At 37.4% G+C, this 17,178-nt stretch overlaps 1 protein-coding gene across 1 annotated transcript in view; it reads left to right on the forward strand.

Annotated features, from left to right (window-relative positions):
* Positions 1 to 9,524, forward strand: part of KIF18A (kinesin family member 18A) — a 29,774-nt gene extending 20,250 nt beyond the window's left edge. Inside the window, exons 13-16 of the mRNA XM_054283701.1 lie at positions 2,992 to 3,475; positions 4,007 to 4,111; positions 6,697 to 6,806; positions 8,978 to 9,524. Coding sequence (XP_054139676.1) covers positions 2,992 to 3,475; positions 4,007 to 4,111; positions 6,697 to 6,806; positions 8,978 to 9,126 — 848 coding nt within the window. The 3' untranslated portion in view covers positions 9,127 to 9,524. The remainder of the gene's footprint in view (positions 1 to 2,991; positions 3,476 to 4,006; positions 4,112 to 6,696; positions 6,807 to 8,977) is intronic.
* The last annotated feature ends 7,654 nt before the right edge of the window (positions 9,525 to 17,178 follow it).

Consider the following 17,178-nt stretch of genomic DNA (forward strand, 5'->3'; position numbering starts at 1 on the left):
AGGAGTAAAAACTAATAAATGAATATTTTAAATGTGTCCTGAGTCATTTAGTGGATAGTTATGTCAAACACTAGATTATATCAACCTTATTCTTGTATTTAAGAATACAAGATGTTAAGTCTTTTTAAAAAAGATTTGGATTCAATTTTTGGTTGTGATGACTAGAATTTTTTTAAGATGTTTCAGTCTATTACACTGAGATATATATTTTACTTATTAAAACAAAATTAAAGAGCAAGTACATAATGAAGGATAGCATTGTTGATAGTGACAGAGAGTAGATGTTTTAAATTGTTCATAAATAAGTTTCTTGTTTGTTACTAAATCTAACCAAGTCCTGGAGGAGTATGTCCCTATCACAGTGGGCCTTCTTTATTTTGGGTGGAGGTGAAGATTATTTGGGGAACACTCAGGCCCTGAATTAGTTCAGTGTTTAGTTTACAGTCAGCATTTCAGCAACCTGCTGCATTTCACCTGGTGAAAGCTGGCAATGGATTAGATGTGGTATAAGATCACAATATATTTTGTATTTTAACAAAGAAAAGGTCCTTTACATACATTAAGTGAGCTGTTCATAAGAGCACACATAGACAAATTCACAATTCAGTTATTTCATGCCAGGTAGTCCTCTCAGGCCCAAGTTTTCCATGTATGTGTTTCTTCAAAGCTTCAAGCAATGTCATGGAATTGGAATTGTTCATGTAATTGTCCACACTGCTTTTCCCATGAGCAGTTTAAACATTGTTCATTCTGACACTGAGCCCCTGAGTGAGGAATTAATGTTTGCTTTGTTTTTTCAATGGTTTCGTTATTGAATTAAGTTGTGACAACATAAAAAGACTTGTGGCCTGTATCTAATTTCCTTGGTACTTGTACATACTTTGATACTACCTGTTGTATCCTCTTGGCACAGGTCTAGGTCTCACTGTGGTTGTTAAATCCTTGGCTGTCCTTTACAGCTCTGTTTTCTGTCTTCTGACTGGGCATCACCTCACCTAGCTGAGTATCCCATCACATGGCATGTCTGGTTCCAAGGTGTGTACCAAAACCAGTGTTGGGCTCAAGCCTCTTTGGCTTTTCTGCATGAGGACCTTGCTTGGGCCTTTTCCCAAGATTTCTGTGCTTGGGGAATCAGCTTTTGTAAAGCCTCTTGGCAAGTTTGGATGCAACTGGGCAATGAGGTCAACATTAAATGGGGCCTGAGAAAAAGCTACAACTATTTAAGCCTTGATTTCTGTAACAAATCAAGCTTGTGGAGGTGAAATAATACATTAAGAACATGCATACATGTTCCTAATCAATCTTTGTCGTGTTCAAAGAATGTTTTTGGAACAGTTAACATGCCCTAAATGTTAACACGTGACAGAGAACTATAGAGGCATTCAAAGTGAGGAGTTCAAACTAGCTTTCTTAGTCTGAGGCAAAAATAGAATGAAATTTAGAAGAAATAAATATTTATCAACACTGTTGTAGGAATACTGTAGCTAATTCCTGAGTAACTTACATCAATTTAAGAAGCAGGAGTTCTTTTGCAGTTGAGTTGCTCATAGGCATGAAGTAGGCAATGCAGAAAAGAGGAGTATGAGTCTGGCTGCCAGCTGAAGGGGATCCAATCCATAGGCATTTTAAGGATACTAGGCTTCATTTCTTAAATTTACACTGGAAGTTAAATATAGAAGCACTTGGGGTTTTGACAGCCCTCTCCTGCTCTTGATTTGTTTAAAACAACTCCACAGCTTTTTGGTATTATAACTGTTTAAGTCACCATTTGAGCAGTGAGCTGTGTCTTAAAATGATCCTCCTTCACTGAAAGCTTGAGAAAGAGAAAGGCCTTTTCTGTCTTGCTTTGGACATTGCTTTTATTACCACTTGCTTGAAAATAAAACCATTATGACACTTCAAGAAAAGTAGTTGAAATCAGGATGAATGAGAATGGCCAATTGCACTGTATTGCTTGCTTTATTTCTGAGGGTGGGGGAAGTTGTTAGTCAACAGCTTTGCTCCCCACAGTTGATTCAGCAGGGTGACAGAATCCTAGTAACTTTAACTTCTTTGTTTGCCTCCTTGCAAAATACTGCTTCCTCATTTGCAGTGTCAGAAAATTTTGTCCTTCTAGATGGTTCTGTGTCATTCCTTTTTCAACAGTTTCTTGTTATTCTGCATGGTACTTGCTGGGGAAAAAACTGCTGTGGTCAGGAGTCAGTTCTAGGTTATTGTGATTGTACCACCTTAAAGTAGGAGTTTTGTCATGGTGGTACAATAATTTTCAATACTCTTACTCTTGCATTCCCTCTTGTCATGTGTCACATCTGAGTTGTGATTATTTCTATAACCTCTGGGGTTAACTATGCCAACCTATGCACGTTTGTAATATTTTGAGTTTTATTGTAAATCAAAGGTGACTCCAACGAAGGGGAGAGAATGATGAGGAGGACTCTGTGGATATCAGAAGGCTAATTAATTACTTCATTATCCTATACTATATACATTTCACCTAAACTGAATGTGCCAAGCAGTCACTCTGCACTCACCTGCTCACACTGCCCAGATCTCATGACTGTGAGCTGACAGTCCCCCCACACACACACCTGGCCCTGACAGGCCAAGGAAACAAAACATCCTCACTTTGGGTATACAATCTCCATATTGCATTCTACTTTGGCATAACGCAGGCACAGCAAGTGATAAGAATTGTGTCTTCCCTTTCTCTGAGGTTCAGAGAATGTGAATCTCAGAAATCTTTGGGAAGAATTGTGCCTTGCTTTTCTCTGTGAAGAGAAATATGGCAACAGAGTGTCACAGCAAATGCCATCTTAGACAATGCTGCAGTAGAAATAATTTCACTTACATGATCAAGTTGATATGTATATGAAATAAACAGTATTTGTAATAATTTCTGCTAATGTCTCACTAGGGAAGGGGAGGGGAAAAGCCAGCTGTGAGTAGTATGTGCAGTTAGATGTGCTAACCATCATTACTCATGTTTTACAGGCACCTCTTTAGGTACACCATCACAAGAAATGAGTAGCAGTACCCAACAGGTGTCAGCATGCACAGAACCACCACAGAAGAGAACGAGGAGGAAGCTGATGGACTCTCCAGTGGTAGCTCCAAGCCCTCCTGCCTCCAGCCAGTGCAGCTTGCAGCACCTGGAGGATTCTCTGGCCAAGGAGGTGTACCCTCTGGTGGATACTCCAGACTCCTGCAAAAAGCCAGGGCACAGCTTCTGTGCTCAGGCTGTGCTGCAGGAGGCTTTGCACCTGGCAGGCCTGGGGACAGTCAGTGCCTGCAGTGCAGATGTGGCTGCCAGGAAGGGCAGCATCATGGACACCACATGTGACGTGATCCCAGAGAGCCACCAAGCTCTCATGAACTCCACTATCATTCTCTATGAAGGTATAGATGAAACAGCTGAAATGTCTGCTTACTCATCTGTGAAGGAGTCACAGCCATGCAGCAATAGCATTGTGCAAAGGTATTTTCCTTTTTTATGGGTGAAAATCATTACCAAGTCATTTAATCCCGCCTGTCTTTACAGCTGGGTTTTTCCATTTCCATCCATTTTATAAATACACCTAACATTTTGAAAATCAAACCCTCAGTTTTGATCAACATCAAATTCAATTCTGCCATTATTTTTAAAAGAGTAGTATGTTAGTGACAACAAATGAAGTTGAAAGCTTATCCTGTTTTAGAAGGTACCTACCAAAAAGAAAATAACACGCTTTCTAAATTGATTGTGATGCCTTAGGCAAGTTACTTTCTCTAAGCCTTATGTTTTCTGTTTGTAAAATGGATACTTAACCTCTCCACATTGTGAAATGCCATGCTTAAAGCTGCTGAGTTCTTGAAAAGAACTGTCTTCAAAGCTTCTTCAAATAACATTAATGAAATTAATTTCCAGTTTTGGTTTTCAACTTACCATATATTTGTTTACAGTTAAGAACAAATTTACTTGACTCTTACCAAGAATATGTTTTACAAAAATAGAATTCTTTTATTTCAGACTTGATCTTTCTTCCCTAAGAAGCAAAAATTCTGCTCCAGTATTTGAGAAGCCCTCATATATGGCAATGACTTCAGCTGCTCAGAGAAAAAGAAAGATACTAAGGTAAGATTAAATTAATCCTTAAAAAAATCCTATACAAAATCCTATGCAAAATGAATTTTCATTTCTTATGTTCTTACTTCAGTTTCATTCTAATATTTCAAATCTGAAAACCTCTTATAAAAGTCATTTGGACCTGCATATGACATGTTCTGATTCAAATATGCTTGAATTCAATTGAATGTTTTTGTTCCTTTTCTGGGTAACTTCAGTCGATTTTTTTTTTTTCTTTAGTCTTGGTTTAAGAACTTCTGTTTTAATAATTACAAACTAAATCATGTCTTGTGTAGCTGCTGTCTGCTCAAAATAGAAAGATGGCACATAATTCTGAAAAGAAAAATGTTGTCATCAATTAAAAATCTAAGTTTTTTGAGAATGTTCTACCTTTGCTGGAGCACATTAGAAACTACCAAAATAGAAAGCAGGGGAAAAAATATACATGACAATACTTAGGTGATCAACTTTGATTTTCTGATAATTCATTTTCAGTCTCATATTGCAACTTAATTTTTGCAGTCTGCTCTAGGAAGAACTTTTGTTTATGACCCTAAAAGAGATTTATTAGCAGGAACACCAGAACAGCTGAAACTGAATAGAAATTAAGTTGAATTGTAATTTTTTTGTGTATGTACTTCTTTGGTTTTGGGGTTTTTTTTACTGTATTTAAACCTGATCAGCTGTGAAACAGCTGGTCTTTTTTTTCCTATTTCCAAAAGCAGAAATTGATACAACCATTTTTAAAATCATGTTAAAAATGACCTGTTGCTAGACATGAGTGGAGCTACCACTGCACAGGTCTTATAAAGAATATCTCTAGACTGTTGGGACAAGGCTTTAGACAGATCACAGGACATGGAAGAAGCTTTAGTGCCTTTTTTGTTTATTAGCACCTTCAAAATAGAGAATTATCCTCAAAGATCAGTCATCTGGTCTAGTTTCATGTAACTGTTGTGATTGTTATCAATTACTGTTCTAAACTGTCTTGATAGGAGGAGGAATAAACTCTTTTGCTCTAGAATGAGAAAGGAGGCGCTGCTCACTTTTTCAAATAGCTGATTATGAATTTAGCAAAATGAATCAGCTGTTCTCTGAAGGCAAGCTAGTTTTTTCTACTTTCTCTCTAAGGAAAGGTGAGGGAACTTTTGAAGCCTGATTTGTCTAGTCTTAAGGTAAAAGTTCTCAGACAGGCTTTTGAGGTACCTTTTTTTTTGTAATAACTGTGCAATAATTTTAAAACATTTATATATATGCTTATTTCTTCCCAAAAGAGTCACTGTTTCTGTTCACCTTGTTTCTTCTGTGTCTCAAACTTATTTCCCAGTACACTACAGAAAAATCCCACAACTTCTGTTCCTTTTATAGAGATCGTCGTGCCTCAGTAGCTTGCCTGTAGAATTAATTTTTTTCTGGTTTTGTGTAGCAGTTGGTGATGAAGAGAAGGAATAAAAACACATTTCTGAAGGAGAAAAGGAGTACGCTCTTACTTTTCGGAGTGCCTTCATTCCTTTCTCTTCTTTACTTTTTCCCTCTTTTCTCCCCCATGCTTTCCCTGACTGAAGTGGCTCAATCCAGTCATTCATCTCCTACTAATGCTAGAATAAAAATATAAATTTCAGTCATATGGTCCACATTATGAGTATAATTTGAAACAGTTGTATTTTCAGGACAAGGGATTAGAGGCAAGTCAGTCATAAGAGACTATTTTACCAAATAATGGTATATTCTTATTGGCATAAGTTCTCATGCAAGAGGCATGCATGAGTAGATTTTTAGGACTGGCACAAGGAAAGTCTTAGTCTTTGCTGCTTGCTATATATTTTCATTTAGGCAGAAAATTATTATTAAGAAAGTGTGAGTTAGGGGACTCTAAAGTGGAAATAATACAATATTTATTACAGGAATAGGAAAAGCCTAGGAACTTGGGACATAAACACCATTAGCTTGTTTACGAGGCTGTCTGGTGGAGTGGAACCAAGGAAGTTTGTGAGACAATTGCAGAAGGGTGAGATCAGATAGGTTCATAATTTTCACTGTAGTCCTTAAGTCCATCACATAAAGTGCTGTGGATAAAATATAGAGGTTTTGTTTTAATGAATTTGAAGCTGTAATAGTTTTCTTGCAGCTTAGTTAAAAAGTATTGTCTGCTATGAAGCCACCTCCTCCAACTGTGTTGGAGGCTGTAGAAAAGTTATTGTAGCAATAAAAAAATGTGATTTGTTCAATAAACACAGCTTGGTCATTTCAAGGATTTTGTAACATGCCTTAAGATTATTTCTTAGTATAATTTGTATGTGATGGCCATCAAACTGGCTTCTATGGTTTCAAACAAAACTGTGACATATTGTCCTGCCTTTGAATACAAGTGCCAACATTAGTTCTTATTTTCACAGCTGAAGCATTCTTGTAAATTTTTAAAAAGGAGAAAGGGTAAAGTATCCATAGATATACATAATAAATTAGTTTATTCCTTGCATTCTGTTATGATTCTGTGAACACTGGATAATATTTAAAGTATTTCTACATTGCAAGCCAGAAGCCCTGTGAGCAGTGGCTGTACTGAAGGCAAACTCTTTGTGGCTCTTTTGCAGCTCCAGCTCGAACGGGGTGCTGGGCAGCCTGCAGGCGCCGGTGGCTGCCAAGCGCTCTCGGCAGGACGTGCTGCTGAGCCACGCAGCCCTGAGAGTGCCCCAGGGGGCTGGTGAGTGTCAGGGCTGGCCTGGGGACACTGCCTTGGCTGCCTCAGCCCTTGGCTTTGGTGTTTTTCACATTCTGGGCTGCTTCAGCCTGTGGGTCTGAGCTCCATATTCAGGGATGGTGAGCTCTGTGCACAGAGCAGGGAGACAAAACAATTCCTGCTCCAGCTGGGCACCAAGGACAAATGATCCCAATCTCAGCCCCAGAGCACAAACACCGTGGGCTGCAGGGAGAAAAACAAGCAGGGTGGGACTGCCTGGGCTAAAGCTGGAATGGGACAATGAACTGCAAGGTGCAAATGGAGCAGAACTGATCCCAGGGAGAGAGCCCGGGAGCGCTCGTGCATTTTGGGGCCATTTTGGTTCATCTTGGGTGCAGCCCTGGCTGGGCTCTGGTGCTGCCCAAGGTGGATCCATGGAGGAGATGCTTTGAATCAATCCCTGCTTTATTCTGTAGCTCTGCCCAGCCCCTGCTCCAGGGCAGCCTGCACAAGGTGTCTGTTTCTGGGACAGGCATCACCTTGGTAACAGTGATTGCACAAGTTAATTTTGCACAAGTTAATTAATTTTGCACTTGCCTCTCAATTCATTTTGTCACTTTAATAGCATGTGTTGCTATAACAGTGTACTAAGCCATTGGTTTGAGTAGTATATCCTTTTTTGTTTAAAAAAAAGAGTCAGAATGTCAGTTATACAGATAGTAACTAATCAGAATTCAATTCAATATTATTACAAGGTTGTTGGGAAACACTTTTTCCCAGGAGTCAAGGTCTTCCATCAGAATAGTTTATTAACTTGTTGAGAAATTTTTATTACTAATTATGTCTTTGCCCAAGTGTGGCTTATCAAGAAATAAAATTGTCTAATTTCCATAGCAGTTTTTAATTCTTTGCTTTATTTTACAGCACCAAACTGATTTGTTTTAACAGATAAAATGTATTTTCAGAGATTTATTGGTCTTAAAATTTGGGACTATTTTGGGCAGAAACAATAACAGAGGCAAAATTATTTTGCTTTTAACATACTGCTGATAATAATATTAGCAAGTTCTGTTGTGTGAGAGTTTGGTCAATTATATGGCTTCTCTATGAGGTGCATAAATCTTTTCTGTGATAAAATCAGTTAGAATAATTTTTTCAGCCAATATTCACAAATGTCTTCACAATTCTATAAAAACCTCTGCCTTTTCTAGTGCATGGCATCAAGTTGCTTGGCATCTGACGCAGATTTTAATAGGCTAAATCTGTACTAAATTTCTGTCTTCAGAGATACACTTGACAATCTTCATGGGCTATCTAGAGGAAATCCAATATTAGTTTTTAAATCTTAGTCTGCTTTTCTTATGAAATAGAAAAGCAATGTGAGAAAACATTTCCATTGTATAGCTTTTTCCAGTGCTATGAGCAATACACTGCTTTTACAGCACATACATGTTTTTAAGTAAAATTGCTGAGGGAATGTGAGGGAAAAGGTCTTACGCTGTATTCATTTGAAATGTTGAGGTTGTGTTACAAGAAGCTTTCTGGAAACTGAATATCTGAGTCAAACTCTAAGTGACTTATTAGGCAGATTGCAGACAGGGTTATATCAGTACCAATGTCTGCTCCAGCAGACCAGGTTAGGAAGGTTCCACTCTTCAATCCCAACTCTGGAATTAAGGAGCTATGGAGTGCAAAAGCACATTTTGAAATGAGAATAAAACTTTGATTATTCAGCGTTGAACTGAATATGAAATAAATGTGATTTTTGAGAGCGTGCATTACAAGAGCCGAATAAACCTTAACCAAACAGCTAAGAGAGAAAGTTGTTTTCAGATCAAAAAGACAAAACTTTCTATAATAACATAGTGTTCATTTTTCAATGCTATTCTATAATAAGGAGGATTAATAACATTTTTTCATATTTCTACATATTTTGATAAACCATTGTGCTTTTTTAATAGCATCTCCTGTCAGTTGAGGGTCTAATCATGGAACTTTCTAGACAATTAAAACACTGCATTACTGAGCTAAGAGTGATTACATGTTTGCATATTAAAATGAGGCTTTTAGTAAAGGAAAGAAATGTGTAAAAACTCTTAGACTATTCTGAAAAGGAGGTCCATGTCAGCTACTGTCTACTTATGTTTATTAAAGGAGTTTCTCTCTGTTTCTAATAGCATTTCTTTCTTCACTAGGAGTTAAGATGAAGAGCAGGGAGCAAGAACAGACTATGCCAAGGAACTTCATTAGAAGCCTTTCTCAAGGAAGTGTCCCACTGGATGTTAAATCAAGGACATCAAAAAGTCTTTTACTTCGTGTTTCCAAGAAAAAAAATAGGATTTAGTTCAGAGTTCATCCCTATTTCAAGCGGGATTGCTGGATAGCAAATGTGAATAGGATTAATTGTGATTTCCTCCTGTAAATAGTTTTGAGAGCTTTGAGGTGGAAATCTTACAAAAGTTATTTTGACCCCTAAATTATTTTCATTGGAGTAGCTTCCTTGTGTTAAAGTAGATTTTCATTTGGAAGCAAGTTAGGCAGATGCTAATATTGGAACATGTTCATGCTTAGCATTACAATGCCTTAGATGCTCTTAGATTGTTAGCATCTATGGATGACCTGTGGAGTTCCAAGAGACAGAAAAATATTTCCAAAACTGGCATTTTTTTCTTTTTTTTTGTCTTTCTGGTTTTTTGTCTGTTACTTGGTTGTAAATGCTCCTGTTCTGTTTTTTCAATTTAATCCAGCTGTAAATGTCTTTTATTAATGACTTCAAATAAAATTTAATATTACTAAGAGCAATATAATGTGAAATGTATTTCTAGCAAAAGATATTCCTTTCTTTTATGAAAAATGTCTAAATAGATTTTGACAAATATTGTTATAAGTACATACTGTTTATAATGACTTCTAGCAAATCATTAATGTTCAGAGACAGAGCAATGTATAGCTGTGCTGTAACCTTGACGGCCTGCCCAGCCTTCAGAATGTCATTCTGCTGTGTTGGGCCTGTGCAAGTGAAGTGAATTTCTCCAATCTGGTGAGAGCCAGAGGAAGAAGTCCTGTAAGCAATTTGTGGTGTCAGAACTGTCTGAAGCAAGGAGCTTCCCAGAGCTTGATCATTTCACTCCTGTGCTGCAGAATTCATGCTTGACACATTGAAGGAGCATTTTTCACAAGCCTCTGAAGAAGGAAATGGGAGCTGCCTGCAGAAACTTCCAGGACCACCTATGGGAGGAGTAGACCGTGGCACAGGAGCAGTCTTCATTGGGGAAGCTCAAAGAGGAGGAAATCATTTCTTAAGAAATAGGCATTGCTAGTTAAAAATAATAGGAGAGAGAAATTGAATCCTCCTAGTTGCTTTCTAAAAGGATTATGGTTGATATAGTTGTGGGGAGCCTGGGATCTTGTAGTGTAATGAGAACTGGGAAAAGGTTTCTGTGAAGCCTGAAAACTAGGATTTGGGATATTTTGTCCACATAGCAAGGTGAAGTCATTTCAGTAGAACAAAGAGGGAGGGTCACTTCAATATTTCCCTAGCATGGTGAACAGCAAGATTTTGGAATTAATTTTAATTTATGATTTTGATACAGCTGAAGTTGTAAAGACTATTTTTGAGTTATGAGATTTTTTTCAGATTCTCAGTGTTTATTGTAAAATGTAGAGGGAGCTTCTTTTGTTGCTATCATATGTACGAGAGGCATGTTGGGTTTTGCTAAATATACTTGTTACTTTCATTGCTCTCATGACATGTAAGACACACAAATGTCCACAGCAATCTTGAAAAGTTTTTAGACAAGCTTGTGCATGCACCGTATTGATAGTCAAAACATAAAACTGATGAATCCCATGTTTTCTTAATGGCTTTGGCATGCACTTGAGTGGAATCATTTGGTTCAGTTGCAACACTTGCAGGGACAAAAAAATTATTAAGAAAATTAAAACCTGTGATTTGAGAGTGATTCAATCAGAAGTTGATCATAGATTTGTTAGCTAGGTACATATTTACCATTTATAACTAGCATAAATTGTTTCCAGAGATACAGCAGATTGAAGGGGGGTTTTTTATTTCATATTGCTATTGAGTAATGTTCTGCACTATTAATTGTACATGCATTTGTTTTCTTACCTACTGTGAGCATATCTAGACTTCAGAGGCAGAAAGTGCTTCCCAGCACATTCCTCACACATTACTGGCACAAAACTTCTCATAACTTTTCATTACCTAAGAAGTTTTTCTGTCAGATTGCCAGTTAGGTAGAAAGCAATGTGTGTTTGGGAAGCAGTGGAGGTGTGACGTAGCTCATTTCATTTCCTTGCCAATCTACTCTGCTACCTGCTGGCTTGTCTTTACAAACTAATTAAGGAATAGCATTTATCTGAAGTACACATTTTGCTGATTTCACTGTTGTACCACACAGGGTTAAGTTGTGTCAGTGTTGCAAGTGTGAAAAAGATGTTAAAGATCTCATCCCACTGGGAAATTCTTACAAAAACATTCAAAGGCTGCAGGCTATGGTTTACACTATTATAACAACATTCAATCAACATAAAATGCTTCTCAGACCATTAACTTGGCCCATTCAACTTAGCAAACTTTAAGCCCAATTGATTTTTAGTTACTCAAGAAATTCCAAGAAGGAGGAATTAGAAGAAAGAGAAAAGCTCACTGCCCCATTCTGGGTTCCAGCAGTGTTCAGATGGAAACTCCTAGATGAAGGCAGGGTCAAGATGAAAGGTTCACCTCATGTTTGGCCTCAGACAGCCCTGTGCCTTCCCCCAGCTGGGGCTTGTGCTCCTCCTTTGGCTCTCAGGAGCTGGGTTAGGGCAGAGTGGAGCATTGTGCCTGTGCTTGGCTCCCCTGCCAGCCTGGGACAGAGGCCCCAGGGGCACTTCAGAGGCTTTAATAGAGCCACAAATCATTTCAAAAAGGGCTTCCAGGGTAAACTGACAAAAATTATTGAAATTGAATTATTCAGTTAGCTGGAACAAAAGAAGAGATGGAGAAGCTTGGAGATGTTAGTTGCTGAAGTACTGGGCAATAAAATAACAAATGGAACTCAAGAAGGAAAACAGCCCAAACTGTACATATGTGGCAATAGGTTCTCAAATAGATATTATTAGTCAGGAAAGAGACCTTGGGGTTATTGTAAAAATGCCATGAGAACATCATTATGTGGTCAAAATAGCACAAAAACCCATGAGGAACAAACCCTTGTGCAAATTCCTTGCCTGAGTCCTGGTGCTGTCCTATACATTTCAAATAAATGTGGTTGGATTACAAAGAGTATAAAAATGGATGAGAGGATCAATTAAAGCAGTGAACAGCCTGAATACAAATAACAGTTTAGGAGCACTTCACCCTGGAAGTGAGGAGTTCTGTTCAAAGTGTATGAAATAAGTCATGGAAAAAGGGACTAGGCAACAATTATTCACTGCTTCTTGCTGTAGGAGACCTAAATGGCAAGTTCAAAACACATGACATTTCCTCCCTGAATAGCATATGTGATGACGAAGTCTGGAGCTTAAAATGTGATGGATGTCAAAAGAGTTGAGTTCAAAACTGATTACTCAGATCTGTGGAATACTTTGTTCTTTAACTCTGTCTAGCCTCTGTTCTAGGCCAGCCTTCACAAGGCACCAGCAGTGCCCAACAGCAGCTGCTGATGGAAGCCTGAAAGAAAGGGAAGGGAGAGAATTTTTATTTTCTACCTGGTGCTGCCTTCACCTGACAGCAGTCATGGAAGGACTCCTTTGCAGGGGGAAGCTTGGGGGTTGTACTTGTAAAATATCATTTGTGGGCACAGAGTTTGTGGTGATTGGGAGTGGGGCTCAGTACATAAAAAGCAAGTATTTGAAGTATTTTAATTATTTAAATTTATTTTAATGCTTTAATACATTGCAGGTCTGCACAGTATGGGTTAATTACTAGTGCACTCACTAGAATGCAGTTCTGGGCACAGAGTTTGGGGTGATTGGGGCCCAGCCTCATCCCCAGTTGGCTGCAGCTGTGCAGGACAGGTGAATGCTATTGAAGGTGAGGAGCCATGGAGTGCCCAGGGGTGCTGAGCAATCACACAGGGAGCAGAGGGCACACAGGGGCAGGGCATCAACAGGAGAGCATAAAAGGCTGGGCTGAGGGACAAAAAGAGCAGCCACTTGCAGCCTCCTAAAGCACCATGGTGTTACTCTGAGTGGGCTGAAGCTTTCTGGAATTGAAATTGTGTAGTGGCACTCTGGGTGTGGTGGCTGTCTCAGCTGGGACATGTGCTGTGACACAGGAGGGTAGCCCTCCTGACAGCCTGTGCGGTCAGCAGAGAACAGAAGGGTGGAAGAAACTCTCCCAGAAGGCAGCTCAGAGTGGGCAGCTGGCTTGGATTCTTTTGGCAATGCACTCACCGAGCAGGAAAGTCTTGTTCCTAGAGACCTTGAAGCTTGGTGTTCTGGATGTCTCCTCCCAAATGAGTTTTATGTTTACTCTCCAAATTTATATGTGTGGATTTATAATAATCCCATATATGCGGATTTATAATTTTTCCATATGTGTGGCTCTATAATAATGCACCAGGATGAGGAATGGATGAAAGTTTCTGACCTTTTGGCCTGGTTTGGGGCATCTTTCTAAGATTGGGACTTGTAGGTGAGAGTCCACCCTCTCGGAGATGAAGAGGTCCAGGAACCATAATGGGCACCAAGTGCTGTTTCTGATCTCAGCAGGGTAATGGCTTTGTGTAAATTAGGAATTCCCATTTTGGAGAGTGTAGTGGTTTTGCTTTGAGAACTTTTTAATTTTGAGATTGACAGATATGTAGAAGCTTTTGTATTACACCTATAGATGCCTCCCATGTTAAACTACCACAGAGAGTGACAGAAAAAAGCTGCAACAACCTAAAACAAACCACAAACAAACAAAAACAAAACCACAGAATCCACATACATTCCAGTATAGCTATAAAACTTGGAAATAGTGATTTTCATCTTTTCATCTTGCATCATAATCTTATTGCATAGTCTGGCTTTGCTTTTTTGTCTGGTTCTCAGTTTGTCTTCCCTCGAGCTGACCTTTAAATCATGCATTTCTCAGGCTTCTATTCTGTGACACTTTTCTGTTCTCCTTCATCTAGAAGAGAAAATATATGTTGGACATTGATACAGGGGGGGTTAATTTTGTGGTTGCTTTAGGATATTTCATTTCAGGCTCATTGGCCTGTTAAAAGATAAAGAAATTTTTAAGCACTGAAGAAGTTTTAAAGCAGTGGGAAGCTGTGGAAGCTGGATTGCCTTCACACCATTCATGCATCCAGAATTTAAAGGTGCTATGGAAGCTCACAGAAATATATACTGAATATGATAAAATATATTGGAATTATAGAATATTTTCTTACTGAATCAATTCCCATTCCTCAGTCCCTGGTCTAAGGCTTTTCAGAGATGATCAGAATGTTTGCACATTATAATTTGTGTATTCTCTAAGTCTTCCCCTTTGCACACAGGCATATGTTTTGCTTTCAAGTAATTTTAGGAGAAATACTTTTAAAGGGGTTTTCTTTACAAAGCAAATTTAAGCTGCTTTTTCCTAAATGGTTTGGGAAAAAAAATGTTTTGGAGAAAAGTGGAAAACATTGTTTATTTAATAGGCAAACCATTTGCTAGCACAAATAATGAACAATATTGAAGAATTAAACTTCTTGTTGCTTTAGAAGATGTTATAAACTCAGGTTTTTTGTGGGCTGTAGCGTGGTTTACTCAGTTTGTTATTAATTTTTCTGTCATTGAAAGTGTTGTGGTTTAGGTTTGGTTTGGTGGGGTACAGGTGTGGGATTTTGGTGGTTTTTGGGGTGTTTTTGTTTAGAGTAGGTTTAAAGAAAAGGAAAAACCCTCCAGTTTAGTGAACTTATCTGCTATAGTTAGTTAAAACTAACTAAAATAAAGGAGAGCTCTGGTTTGTTGTCTGTGTTGTGTTTTATTGACAGAATTGTTTTGCAGTAGGAACGTGCAGGAGTGAGAGTGCAGATTTCTTGAAAACAAACTCTGGGATTTTGTTCTTTTGTTGTTTTTAGGACTAATCTTAAAGGTGTAAAACATTTTTGAGTTACACAGATGAACAGGGATAGGAGTATTATAAAGTTACTTTAGGATATTTTACTTTTTATTTTTATATGCCATATATTTTATATATGGTTCATTACTAAAACTATTATATATTCTAACTTTATAAACACGTATTATACATAGGTATATGTAGCATACAGTTATATATAGACAATTGCAGTAACATTTAACAAGCAGTGATATTTACCCATAGTTCTTACTTAATAATTAGATTTTTTTTGAGGTATACATTGTGTTGCTCTTTTATTCTTTGTATTATTTACTGTGTGTCACTTGGTCTTTGAGTAAAAACAACTTTATGAATTTGTTTTTTTTAATTTGAGGTAGAATTTATTTAAATCTTCTTTTTCAATAAACTTTTGACATGCATTAATAGGACTTTGCTTTTGTTTATTGTATGTAGGGGTTTAGGTTGGGTAGGGTTTGTTGGATTAGTGGAACTTTGGGTCTTAATTAGGTGGCTTTTGTTGGAGATTGTTTTTAATTACTGAAAGATCCCCCACCCCATATTTTAAGGGGGCTTTTAGCAGTCTATTGTACTTTTTTACTTTGTAGTTGGTGTATGGTAGGAGATATGGTATATACTTATTTATATACTTATTTAATGTTAGATTTTTTCATTTAGGTGTTGATAAGGTTGGTTTTGAAATGAATTCTGTGATTTGATTTCATTTTTTCAGAGTTCTATGCTTATAAAGGATGTGTGTTTTAAGGTTTAGCATGGTGCTATGGGCTGTAGCGTGAGGTATTATAGGGAAGGGTTTAAGTTACTCAGTGGTGGTTATTGCTGCTGTGACCACATAGGGGTTTTTTTGGTGTGTTTGGGGTAGTGTAATGTCATTAATTTGCTAGTTTTTATATTTATATTTGGATTATTGCTCATTATGTTATAGGGGGTTTGGTTTGGTTGATGGTAGTATATATTTTACACTTGTGGACAACTTGAGAAATACTCTTTATGGTTAGCTTTGCTCTTGGATTTTGTGTTTACCTACAAGTGGTATTTTTATTTTGATGACTGGAGGCACTTTGAGTTTATTTAGTTAGGAATCACTTTTGTGTTGCTAATTTAAATTTGGTTTTGATACTTGTACTTTTGTAGCTTGATTTACTTGTTTGTTGTTCTGGTGGTTTTTATTAGCTTTATTTTTGAGAATATGGGTCTTTATATGATGGACTTTTATAGGAATTTTTTTTTACCTTGATAGTGATAGTTTTTTACTTATTAGTAGCTTAAATTGGGTTTTTCTACAGTGTTAACTAGTTTTTTATATCTTAGTTTTATAGAGTATTGATTACTATTTACAAATTAGAGTAGAGGTAGAATTTTGGGGTTTTTTAGTAATGTTTTGGGCTAGTTGAATAGCTTTGAGTTTAGTGAGATGGTTTGATGTACTGTTTTAGTAGTTCTGTGATTTGTTGTATGGGGTTTTATATAGTTGGGGAGTTTTGGGTTGATTTTCACAATGGGATAGGAATCATTAGTGAAAAGAGTGTAACTTTGTTGGTAGTTGGTTACATGGTGCAGTTTTTAAATATGTGTTACTTCTGGGGTTTTTTGGTTAGTGAGACTAAATTTTTTACTTTTAGGTTAATTTGTAATTGTTTTTAAAATCTTTGGGTGATTTAGTGTTTTAATATGAGTGTGTTGTGTGATGAGGGCAATCTGCATTATGTGGAGGTGGTGACATGGTGGGCAGAGGGAATTTTTTTTCTTTGAGTGTTTACTTTGGCATTGGTGGAGGGGGTTTTTTTGGTGGTTTTTTTTTTTTTTTGGTGGGTTTTGGTGGGGTTTTTTGGTGTTTTTTATTTGTTTTTTAACTCTTTTTTTTTGTAGTTTTTACTTTAAAATCTTCGTGGTTTTCCTTGAGTTTTGTTAGGCACTTTCTGTTAAAGGTTTAAAGACAGATGATGGTTCTTGGTTGCAGAGTACATTTTTTATGTGTGATTTTGTTTGGACTCTGTTCAGGGTTAGTGTATGAGCAATTTTTTGTTTATCTGGGCTCAAGGTTTGTTGTTTTTTAGGGTTTTATTGGAAAGTGATCTTTTTGTGGGTGATTAGGTAAAGACGGTTTATCATTGGGTTGTATTTAGGAATGTGCATTTTTAAAAGCTTATTGTGCTTGGGAAAATCTGTTGAGTTTTTTTATTGGTTGGTGGAGATATTGTGATTTTGTTGATGACATTGGTGGGAATTTGATGCTGTTTATTTTGTTATTTTATTTTTAGGAACTGGACTTTTTGAGTAGGCTTTTTAATTTTTCTGATGGTGAAATTGGTTTTA

Source organism: Melozone crissalis, unplaced genomic scaffold (genome assembly GCF_028551555.1).
Source record: "Melozone crissalis strain CALT ecotype California unplaced genomic scaffold, PUWL_Pcris_2 ptg000038l_1, whole genome shotgun sequence".
Lineage (NCBI taxonomy): Eukaryota > Metazoa > Chordata > Aves > Passeriformes > Passerellidae > Melozone > Melozone crissalis.